This window comes from Arachis ipaensis, chromosome B03 (genome assembly GCF_000816755.2).
Source record: "Arachis ipaensis cultivar K30076 chromosome B03, Araip1.1, whole genome shotgun sequence".
In the NCBI taxonomy this organism is placed as follows: domain Eukaryota; kingdom Viridiplantae; phylum Streptophyta; class Magnoliopsida; order Fabales; family Fabaceae; genus Arachis; species Arachis ipaensis.
In genome coordinates this window covers 120,179,933-120,192,345 of record NC_029787.2, presented here as the reverse complement: position 1 = coordinate 120,192,345, position 12,413 = coordinate 120,179,933, and the positions used below count along the sequence as shown (strand labels likewise).

Genomic DNA, 12,413 nt, shown 5'->3' with positions numbered 1-12,413 from the left:
TAAAAATATGTGTATAAATTGTATTGATTTATATATATAAAACACTGATAAACATAAGTGCAAATTATATATTTCTTATGAGTAAAACGTCCATAAATAAAGATGTAAATTATTACTGATCAAATATTGACTAAAAATAATAATATTTGCTGATAAAGTATTATATTGATCGTTGAAGAATAGACATTAAGGATTTTATTGTGATAATTGTGAACATAGATTTTATCGTGCTGGATTTGATGAACCTAGAGAAAATTAGCAAAACATAAATTAGAGGCAAAAAGGCTCCTTATGCCCATAACATAAGAGTTGATAGAACTCAATAATTTTCTATTTGTTGTAAAATAACTAAATAAATAAATACGAAAGAGGTGATAAAATAAAGAATAAATAAAAAAATACTATTATCAGTATTTATTAATACTATTATACTTCTATAAAGATAATATATTAATATTATATTAATAGTATACGAGGAGAAAAGTAAATAAGAGTTTTATAGTAAAAGAGAGAGAATATTTTAGTTTTATTATTGCTATGTAAAAAGCCTCAGCTTTATTTCTCTATTTATATAAGTGTAAAGTTTCACTTTTCAAATGTTGGGAAAGCATGCACCACTTATTCTTTAATATTTGTGCTTCCCAATAGTACTTCAATAAATCATGCTGAGTAGATATGGACATCCATATCGTAACACTCCCATTGGATGTCTATTTAGGATTATATCTCGTTAAAACCTTACTAAAGAAAACCCAATGGGAAAAACTTTAGTAAAGGAAAAAGAGTACAAAATCCTTTGTGATAGAAACTGCCTCATTAAAAACCTTGTCAAGGAAAAACCAATGGGAAAAAATCCGACCAAGGAAAAAAGAGTACAGTCTCCCCTTCTTGTTGACATCATTTAATGTCTCGAAATCGGTGCATTCAAATCTCATGTACCAATCTTTCAAAGAGTTAAACCCCAAAATGGTCCCTGAGATTGGCGTCGTGCACTAAAATCGTCCGTGAGATTCCAATTGCACCAATTACGTCCCTGAGATTGAGAAAAGTGCACCATATTAGTCCCTGACCCATTTTTTCTTAACGACGTGATGACATGGCTAGATGACGTGGACGGTAAGTGACACGTGTCACTCTATGATTTGGCCACGTGTAATGATATGATGATGTGGTAACCAGTGACACGTGGCATGCTGACATGGATGGTTGTGCCACGTGTCACAATGTTATTTGGCCACGTGTTCATTTGTGCTACGTGTCGCAACAGTATTCGTCCACGTGTCATCCATTATGTCATCATTGTAGATGCACCAAATTAGTCCCTCACTTTGCATTAAGTCAAATAAAATTGCCACTGTTTGTCTTTTTTTTTTATCAAAGCAAAAAAATGTCTTTTGATTTCTTTTTCATTCTATCCTATCTATTTCTTGAATAAGTGATAATCCAGCAGTTCTTACTCAGGGAATTTTTGGACATTAAAGGTTTTTTTGAATCATTGTGGTTCTGGTATGAATCTGAGGTTTTGTTTAATTGTTCATAGGGTCTTAACAAGAGAATTCTCATTTTAGTCCCTGGAATTGAATGTCGTGTACCAAACTAGTCCCTTCACCAATTTTTTCTCATTTTTTTCTATAAATTCAAAATTCTCAATATTTTTTAATGCATTAATTTCAATTCTATTTTTTCACATGTTATTCAAATAAATGTGCTTTTATAAAATATTTTTCTCTTGCGAATACCCTAACCGCCAACTTGGAGTTTACGTGAAGGCATTTCAAGCACCTTCACTACTATCTCCGACCTCTTTCAATGCTTTTATAAAATATTTTTTTATCTTGCGGATACCTCTAACCGCCGTCTTGGAGTTGACGTGAAGGCATTTCAAGCTTCCCTCATTACCATCTCCGACCTCTTTCATCTAAACTGCAAAGGTTGGAGAGATAGTGAGAGTGCTTGAAGTACCTTCAATTTAGCTCATTTACACATAACGAAAACGTGTATTTCATAAGAATAAAAAAATGTATATTTTAATTATTGATTTCTTGTTAAAAGCACATGTTTTTTTATGAAAAAAAATGTGTCTAATCAATCATATAATTATTTTTTTATAATAACATACTTATATATTACAAAATTTACCAATGTTAAATTATTAAAAAAATTATATAATTAAAACTAAAATCTTAAAAAATTTTATGAAAGCACTTGTATTTAAACGATATGTGAAAAAATATAATTAAAATTAGTGCATCTAAGATATTGAAAATTTTAAATTTAAAAAAATGAGAAAAAATTGGTGAAGAGACTAGTTTGGTGCACGACATTCAATTTCAGGGACTAAAATGAGTCACTTAATGCAAAGTAAGGGACTAATTTGGTGCATCCACAACAATGACATAATGGATGACACGTGGACAAATAATGTTGCGACACGTGGCATAAACGAACACGTGGCCAAATAACATTGTGACACGTGGTACAACCATCCACATCAGCATGCCACGTGTCACTGGTCACCACATCATCATATCATTACACGTGGCCAAATCATGGAGTGACACGTGTCACTTATCGTCCACGTCATCAAACTATGTCATCACGTCGTTAATGAAAAATGGGTCAAGGACTAATATGGTGCACTTTTCTCAATCTCAGGGACGTAATTAGTGCAATTGGAATCTCAAGGACGATTTTAGTGCACGACGCCAATCTCAGGGACCATTTTGGGGTTTAACTCATCTTTCAAAGGAGGATTTTGGGAGTGACTTTGTAAATAAATCTGCCAGATTGTCACTTGAATGGATCTGTTGCACATCAATTGTCCCTTGATTTTGAAGATCATGAGTGAAGAAGAATTTAGGAGAGATATGCTTTGTTCTATCACCTTTGATGTATCCACCCTTAAGTTGAGCAATGCATGCTGTATTATCTTCAAACAGGACAGTAGGAGCTATCTTATGATCAATCAGTCCACATGATGACAGGATATATTGGATCAAACTCCTGAGCCAAAAACACTCGCGACTTGTTTCATGAATCGCTAGTATTTCGGCATGATTAGAGGAGGTTGCTGCTATCGTCTGTTTCGTGGACCTCCATGATATAGCTGTACCACCATATGTGAATAGGTATCCTGTTTGTGATCTCCCTTTATGTGGATCAGATAAGTATCCAGCATCCGCATAGCCAACTAGTTGTGACTTGGATCCATAGGGATAAAATAATCCCATATCAACCGTTCCATGAAGATATCGAAAGATTTGCTTGATTCCACTCCAATGTCTTCTAGTTGGAGAGGAACTATACCTTGCCAGTAAATTCACAGCAAATGATATATTGGGTCTTGTATTATTAGCAAGATACATTAGCGCTCCGATGGCACTAAGATATGGTACTTCAGGACCAAGGATATCTTCATTTTCTTCTTTAGGACGGAATTGATCATTTTTGACATCCAAAGATCTTACGATTATTGGGGTACTTAATGGATGCGACTTATCCATATAAAATATTTTCAAGATCTTTTCTGTGTATGTTGTTTGATGAATAAAGATCCCATTTTTTGTATGCTCGATCTGCAGGCCGAGACAAAATTTGGTCTTTCCAAGATCTTTCATCTCAAACTCTTCTTTTAGAATTTTTATAATTGTTGGAATCTCTTCAGGAGTCCCAATGATATTTAAATCATCAACGTACACAGCAATTATAATAAATCCAGATGTGGATTTCTTTATGAAAACACATGGGCAAATATCATCATTATTGAATCCATTTTTGGCCAGATACTCAATAAGACGATTATACCACATTCGTCCAGATTGTTTTAGACCATATAAAGATCTTTGCAGTTTGACTGAATATAACCCTTGCGAATATTCATTGGATGGTTTAGATATCTTTAGTCCTTCAGGGACTTTCATATAGATATCCCGATCTAATGAGCCGTATAAATAGGCTGTTACCACATCCATTAAATGCATATGCAATTTATGATATGCAGATAAACTGACCAAATAACGCAATGTTATCGCATCCACTACAGGGGAATACGTTTCTTCATAATCTATACCGGGCCTTTGTGAGAAACCTTGTGCCACAAGTCGGGCTTTATAGCGCACAACTTCATTTTTCTCATTTCGTTTTTTCACAAATACCCATCGGTATCCAACAGGTTTTACATCTTCTGGTGTACGGACTACAGGTCCAAAGACTTCACGTTTTCCAAGTGAGTCTAATTTAGCCTTCATGGCTTCTTTCCATTTTGGCCAATCATTCCTTTGTCGACATTCTTCGACTGATCTTAGCTCAAGATCCTTACTTTCATGCATGATATTTAATGCCACATTATATGCAAATATTTCATTGACAATTGTCTTATTTCGGTCCCATTTCTCTCATGTAAAGACATAATTTATCGAGATCTCGTCATTTTCACAATTTTCAGGTACCTAAACGTCTTCTGGCGTTAAAACTATATCAGAATTTTGGACAACTGCAGGTGTCTCTACTATGTCTTTTTCAATAGGAATATTATTTACCTCTTTTCACTTTCAAGGATTTTTATCTTTGGAACCGACAGGCCTGCCACGCTTCTGGCGTGAATTTGCTTCAGTGGCTACTTGTCCTACTGGGACATCAATTCGAATTGAGGCATTTTCCACAGGTATATAAGATTTGGTTATCCTCTTTGTATCAGAAAATGCATCAGGCAACTCATTTGCTATTCTTTGCAATTGTATAATCTTTTAAACTTCTAGTTCACATTGTCTTGATCGAGGATCTAAATGCATCAAGGATGATGCATTCCAATTAAGTTCCTTTTCACGAAACTTATTCTCTTCCCCTAATGTTGGAAATTTTGATTCATCAAAATGACAATCCACAAACCGAGCTTTAAATACATCTCCAGTTTGTATCTCAAGATACCTCACTATAGAGGGAGAATCATATCCAACATATATTCCCAATTTTCTTTGGGGTCCCATTTTGGTGCGATTAGGTGGTGCAATGGGAACATATATCGCACACCCAAATATTCTTAAATGGGAAACATTTGGCTGCTGGCCAAAAGCTAATTGTATAGGAGAGAACTGATGATAACTCGTTGGCCTCAAACGAATAAGTGCTGCGGCATGTAAAACAATAAGCACACATGTGACCATCTCGAAGATGCGTCTATCAGGACCATAAAATATCTAAAAGATCCACATGGTGGATGAATAGGTCCACATATATCACCTTGAATCCTTTCTAGGAATTCAGGGGACTCAAATCCAATCTTTACTGGTGATGGCCTTAAAATTAACTTTCTCTGAGAACATGCAGCACAACAAAATTCACTAGTTTTAAGAATCTTCTGGTTCTTTAGTGAATGCCCATGGGAGTTTTCAATAATTCTCCTCATCATGGTTGTTCCCGGATGACCCAATCTATCATGCCAAGTTATGAATTCATTTGGGCTAGTAAACTTCTGGTTTACAATGGCATGTGATTCTATTGCATTAATCTTGGTGTAATATAACCCAGATGAAAGTGAGGGTAATTTTTCTAATATAACTTTCTAATATCTTTAAAGCTCAACAAATTTCTTCGAGACTTAGTAGACAATAGTGCATTATTTATTATGAATTTTGTTCCTCCAGGAAACAAAATTATAGCTCTTCCAGAGCCTTCAATCACATTGCCTGAACCAATAATAGTGTTAACGCATTCTTCTTTTGGCACTAGATGGGTAAAATATATATCATTTTTGAGAATAGTGTGTGAACTTGCACTATCCGCAAACCATACATCTTCATTATATATCCTTGCCATTCTCTTCAAAGACAAATAATAATAAAATGAGTAGTATGCACAGTTAAATTGAATACTTGATCGGAATTATTTTTCTAAGAAATACTACACATAAAAATAATGTCATATACTAAAACTTTATTTTTAAAATTTGACACATTTAATGATTTCAAAATTCATAAACATTAATATTTCATTATTTATATACATTACATTTGAAACTTAAATACATAGAAAATAAAACTTAACAATAAGTTATTTACATTATTTATTTACATAGATACTTCACAATCCCACATATTAAACTATTCCATCATTGATCAAATGACCAATATTTCCTTCAGAGTCCTCAAAGAAATCAGATACATCATAATGAGTGGTAGAATTTTCAGCATCATTTGAAACAAAATTCGACTCTTTTCCCTTGTCGTCCTTTTTCAAAAATGCCTGGTAAAGATCGACTAGGTGTCTTGGGGTACGACAGGTACGTGACCAATGGCCCTTTCCACCACAACGGAAACACTTCTCCTCTGTTGATTTATTTTACCCGATATTTCTTTCTTTATCCCACTTCTGGTGAGATCCTCTCTTTTGAATATAATTCATTTTCCTTCCATAATTTTTCTTGTTATTAAAACATTGCCATTTACTTCTTCTGGGGTAATGATTTGCCGCATTTACTTCAGGAAATGGGGCGGCACCAGCTGGACGTGCTTCATGATTTTTCAATAGCAACTAATTGTTGCGTTCAGCAACAAGAAGGTAAGAAATTAACTCAGAATATTTTTTAAATCCTTTTTCTCGATACTGCTGCTGCAGGAGCACATTCGAGGCATGGAAGGTTGAGAAAGTTTTCTCCAACATATCATGATCAGTTATCTTTTCCCCACATAATTTCATTCGTGAGGTGATACGAAACATTGCAGAATTATATTCATTTATGGATTTAAAATCTTGTAAACGTAAGTGCGTCCATTCATATCGGACTTGAGGAAATATCACCGTTTTCTGATGATTATACCTTTCTTCAAGGTCTTTCCAAAGATTTGCAGGATCTTTTAATGTGAGATATTCATTTTTCAATCATTCGTCAAGATGACGAGGAAGAAAAATCATGGCTTTGGCTTTATCCTTCTGGGATGCATTATTTTCAACCTTAATGGTATTTCCAAGATCCATTGAATCAAGATGGATTTCAACATCTAATATCCATGATAAATAATTGTTTCCAGATATATCAAGAACATTGAATTCAAGATGAGAGAGTTTCGACATAATAAAAATTTGTTACATGAGTCTTCCTAAAAATTTGATCAGAGTCTCGTGCTGATAACGTGTTGTAAAATAACTAAATAAATAAATAAGGAAGAGGTGATAAAATAAAGTATAAATAGAAAAATACTATTATCAGTATTTATTAATACTATTATACTTCTATAAAGATAATATATTAATATTATATTAATAGTATACGAGGAGAAAAGTAAATAAGAGCTTTATAGTAAAAGAGAGAGAGAGAGAGAATATTTTAGTTTTATTATTGCTATGTAAAAAGCCTCAACCTTATTCCTCTATTTATACAAGTGTAAAGTTTCACTTTTCAAATGTTGGGAAAACATGCACCGCTTATTCTTTAATATTTGTGCTTTCCAATAGTACTTCAATAAATCATGCTGAGTAGATATGGACATCCATATCGTAACACTATTTTGTATTTTCAATTTTGTTCTTTCTATTTTTTGTAATTCAATAAAAAAATCAATTAAAGAGGATGAAATTTCACTGAATTCACCTCAAAACTCTACTTCTTGATGAGTATTAAATTGTGCAGCCAGAATTTCAAATATCAGTTTTTACAAAATCAATGTTGAGTGCCAAAGATATAACTGTCGTAGTATCATAAATAAACATCTTTATGTGTGCAAAAGTAGCAGCCGAGTTTCTTAGGCATTCCCAAGCCTTTACCTTCATTTCTGGCAAAATAAAAGCAAAATTTCTTTAATTTCTCCTCTTCAAAGGTTTCAGAGCAAAGTTTGCAAAAAACCCTGCTTGGACACAAGTACAAGATAAGGCTTTCTCCTTTCAATCCACATATGAAACACAAAAAAATCCTTAAACTGGGTGAGGCAGCACTAGTATTTGCTGCTGATCAGAACCATACAGTTTTATTGGGTGAGCTATATAATATAGACAGGACCTTGTAATCTATTTGCATGTCATGTTATATTACTTCAAATACATAGTTTGGTTATGTGTCTTGAAAACACTATTATTCTCATACAGAGTGTTCTCAAAAGAATCCCCTATCAGTAAGATCATGCAGGCTTAAATCCTATCACCAATAATCTAAACAAGAGCACGAGCCTTCTCTAAAATGATGGAAACGAAGCTTGTCCCGAATGATTATCTCTCTATTTGTTACAACAGAGATGAACTTAATTGCTGAATGACAATCTTCACATATCCTAAGGTTCTTAACGATCCTTAAAGTCGTTCCATGGCTAGTTTTCATCAGCCCAAATGCCACGGCAAGCTTCTCACTATGGTATCTGAGGGCATACTCCCTCTCTTCTTCTTCCAACTCATGCATCGCGGATTCAGGAACAGGTGCGTAACCCGCTTCCTTGCACCTCCACATTAATTCATCAAGATACTGATAAATTTCATTGGTCTCAGGGTGGGACTTATCACCCATACTAAAAAGAAAGCTTTTGCTGTTGACATCAATAGTACTATAGCCTACTTGCTTCTTAAGGCCTCTTTGGATCATAACATTTCGAACTGATTCCACTCTATCCATCCTTCCTGCCAATGCATACATGTTAGAAAGCAATACATAATGGCCAGGGTTCTCTGGCTCCAGTGAGATGAGATGTTCAGCCGCTTCCACACCAAGATCAAAATTTTTATGCATCTTGCAACCCCCAAGCATCGCGGTCCAGACAGCTGGAACAAGCTCCTCAAGACTAAGTTCCTTGATGAACTGGTACGCTTCACTAAGCAAACCAGCTCTCCCAAGCATGTCAACCATACAAACATGGTGTTCTACCCCTGGAACAAGACCATATTCTTGTCTCATGCTTGTGAATGCTCGGCGACCTTCATCTACAAGGCCTGCATGAGCACATGCAGATAAGACAGCAACAAAAGTGACCCTGTTTGGAACCAAATGACATGCTTTCATCCTGTGAAAAATCTCCATTGCTTGAATACCATAACCATGCATGCCATACCCAGATATCATAGCTGTCCAAGCAATAACATTCCCCTCATTCATCGAATCAAACACAGCACGTGCTCTCGTCACATCACCACACCGCGAGAACATGTTTATCAACGAGGTAGCAAGAACCACATTCACACGAACCCCATTGTTAACAATATAATCATGCACCCAGCACCCCAGTTCAAGTGAACCTAGTTGAGAGCAAGCAGATAAAACACCAACGAAAGTCGCGGAATCAGGATCAACCCCACACTCACGCATCTTCCTAAACATCACCAAGGCTTCATTGGCAGCCCCATTCTGCTCATACCCCGAAATCATCGAGTTCCAAGCAACAACACTTCTCTGAGGCATTTCGTCGAACACTCTCCTTGCAACACCCAATGCACCACATTTCGAATAGAACGCAACGATTGCTGCCTGCACGAACGAATCCGAGCCATACCCACAAGCCAAAACATGGGAATGAACAACCCTGCCGAGTCTCAGGGCAGAAAGATCGGCGCAGGCCTTGACGACAGAGGTGAAGGTATAAGTAGAAGGTAGAACGTGGGAGAGGAGCATGAGGCGGTAGAAGATGACGGCGTCGAGGGAGAAACGGAACTTGGAAGAAGCCTTGATGAGGGAATTGAAGAGGAAAGAATCTGGGTCGTGGACAGTGGTTAGGAGGCGACGAGTGTAGGCGATGTAACCGGCGGCGCAAGATAAAGTGAGGAGCTTGGTGAGGAGGGCTCGGCTACGGTGGCAGCCGGTGACGATGAGGTGAGCGTGGACTTGCCGGAGAGGTTTCAGACGTGGCCCCGCGCGTAACAGTGCTTCGTACTCTGCAGATTTTGGCGGGCATTCTGCGATTTGGATTTTGTGCTTCGCTTCCATCACAATTTTGTCATTAGACAAACTATATAAAGTGCGTTTTTGTATGGTTTTTGTTTTTTCTTTTGAAGTACATGCCAATGGAATATCTGTACAATTGAGGTTTAAGAATGTCCCATTCAATATTAAAGATATAACTATTATTGTTATCTTTTTTTATCAACCACCAAAATCAGTCACTAATATAAAATACATACTAAAATACAAATATATTATAAAAATAAATTAAACCACATATGTATTTATTATTTTGATGTACAAATTACATTTTTCTTTAAGGGTTATTAAGGCTAAGAAAGGACTTTAGATTTAAAAAGAATATTTCTTTGAAACAGCATTATAATATTAAATATGAACGAATATTATAATTTCATAACGATAGAGATTTGAAACAGCATTATTTCAACTTGTAATTTTTTTTGTTGACCTAACATTTTCCAGGGAAAGGGATAGTTTTACAGGAAGAGAGGGTTAAGTATAAAGTGCATAGAAGATAACACGATTAATAAGTACAATATAGCTGCAATAAAACCGGCAACGAGAGCTCCACTGACATGGTCACAAAATTTAGGAACTTGTCCACAGATAGGTAGCCACCCTGCATGATTGTTGCCTTTCTTCCCCACATGAGCTATTGCCACTGCTGCTGAAATGCTCGAAGACAGTAACATTGCTATCACCTGATCCAAGAATATTCCCAAAATTTTGACATACAAAACATTTCTTTCTAGTACTAATAAGATAACACAATATATGGTGCAAAGGGAGACAGAAAATGGTTAGACAAATAATGAAGTTAATATTTAATTTAGTCTTTGAATTTGCACATAAATTCTAATTTAGTCTCTGAAATTTCAATTGTCTCTATTTAGTTTTTAAATTTTACAAATATGACTCACATTAGTCATTGGGACAAATTTTGACATACAAATGTTAATGGAACCTCACATAGACAGTTAGATACCACACTGGAACTTGTAAAATGATGTGTTTTTGTTTTAGTGTTCAAATAGCTCAAAAATGATACCCAATCACTTGTTTTGGAAGAAAAAGTTTCGATAAACACAACTTATAATGTTTTTCGGCTATTTGAATGCCAAAACAAAAACGACGTCGTTTCACAGAGTTTAACGTGGTATCTGTCTATCCACATTAGTGTTCGGTCGTGTGTGCGTTGAAAATTATTTCTGGTACTAACATGAGTCACATTCGCAAAGTTTAGGGACTAAATAGAGGCAATTGAAATTTCAGAAACTAAATTAAGACTCCAAGACAAGTTCACGGACCAAATTGAATATTATTTCACAAATAATGGTTTATGGTTGGTTTTGATTACCAAATCTAAGATGAGAAGCAAACGCCTAAGTGAATTTTGGGAAGATGTGAAGAGAACAATGAGGCTGTATGCACTTGCTATGCCTTCTGCTATCACAAAGTACCTAGACAGCAATAACCATTAATAAACAAAATATGTAGGGCTCATAATTAAGTCACATTGAAATGCTTATGTTGATGACGCATTTAGAGCAAAAAAATCCTCACTTGAAAGCAGGTTCGTTGCTATATTTTGCAGTGAAGGTTAGGTTGAGGACCTGAGCAGAGTCATGGCTTGTCACCATAACCACCACTGCTGCCACAGTTGCCCCAAAGGCCAGCAGCCTGAGGATAAGAGAGATGAGGACTCTCTTGCTCTTTGTCATGGAACTGAACACACACTACTCACAAGGGATATTCAATTGGTGCTTAGAGAATAATCTTATAAACTTTCAAAGTTGAAGAAATTAAGCTATATATAAAAATACATGCATGTGCCAGCTGGTGAAGCAAGTGTATGTTAGGTTGCCAAAATATATTTAGTAGTCTCTTGAATGCATTTCATTCAAAAAATGGTGCATTTGATGGTTTACCTAAGTCTAGTATTCAGACCAATTATTTGGTTAGCATGGGTGGTGGACACTTCACACTTGTTCAGTGGGTGAAGCGGCCAGCTCACTTTGGACTTGGAGACTAATTCATGACGCCATGGTACTAAATTGAGCAAAAAACAATGAAAGTCAATGAGTTTTGATGAACTACTTAACTGAATTATGGTGCTGCTTCTCTTTGTAATGCCACATGGACTTGTTGCTTCCTTTTTATCATTTTGCATTATTATTGGGTTGATTTGTATAAATTCGATTTACTTACTTTATTAGAACAATTAATAAAGTAACACCCTATATTTAATATAATATAGAGAATATGTTCGTATTTTTTAAGTAATTTTTCATACAGAAATACGTTTGTAAAAAATTCAAAGAAAATAAATTATCTTAATTTTTCAGTTTAATCACCAATAGTAAATTAGTAGAAATGCTCAAAAACATTGATTATACGCAAAAACAATTTTATTAACAAATAATTATTGAATTAAGTTTTATTTTGTAATTTTTCAAAACGTGTCATATGTCTATAAATTAATTAATATTGATTTGAATATTCTAGTACACTTTAAAGTTTAATTAAAATGTTTATAAGAAAA

General features: G+C 35.1%; 2 protein-coding genes across 2 annotated transcripts; both read right to left on the bottom strand.

The window, feature by feature from the left end:
• LOC107634683 (pentatricopeptide repeat-containing protein At2g33760) lies at window positions 7,778-9,955 on the bottom strand. The gene has a single exon (XM_016338111.2). It carries the CDS (start codon window positions 9,893-9,895, stop codon window positions 8,129-8,131), a length of 1,767 nt encoding a protein of 588 aa, XP_016193597.1. The 5' UTR covers window positions 9,896-9,955; the 3' UTR covers window positions 7,778-8,128.
• On the bottom strand, window positions 10,238-11,672 carry LOC107634684 (CASP-like protein 1C2). Its single transcript, XM_016338112.2, has 3 exons — window positions 11,435-11,672; window positions 11,229-11,331; window positions 10,238-10,572 (listed from the first exon to the last, which is right to left on the bottom strand). The coding sequence occupies exons 1-3, from the start codon at window positions 11,590-11,592 to the stop codon at window positions 10,348-10,350; spliced, it is 486 nt and encodes a 161-aa protein (XP_016193598.1). The 5' UTR covers window positions 11,593-11,672; the 3' UTR covers window positions 10,238-10,347.

Excerpts from the sequence above, each read along its gene's own strand:
- LOC107634683 (XM_016338111.2), bottom strand. The coding sequence starts at position 9,895 with ATGGAAGCGAAGCACAAAATCCAAATCGCAGAATGCCCGCCAAAATCT.
- LOC107634684 (XM_016338112.2), bottom strand. The coding sequence starts at position 11,592 with ATGACAAAGAGCAAGAGAGTCCTCATCTCTCTTATCCTCAGGCTGCTG. Across the intron at positions 11,332-11,434 it reads AGCAACGAACCTGCTTTCAA|GTACTTTGTGATAGCAGAAG; the intron begins GTGAGGATTTTT and ends ATTGCTGTCTAG. Across the intron at positions 10,573-11,228 it reads TGCTTCTCATCTTAGATTTG|GTGATAGCAATGTTACTGTC; the intron begins GTAATCAAAACC and ends TTCTTGGATCAG.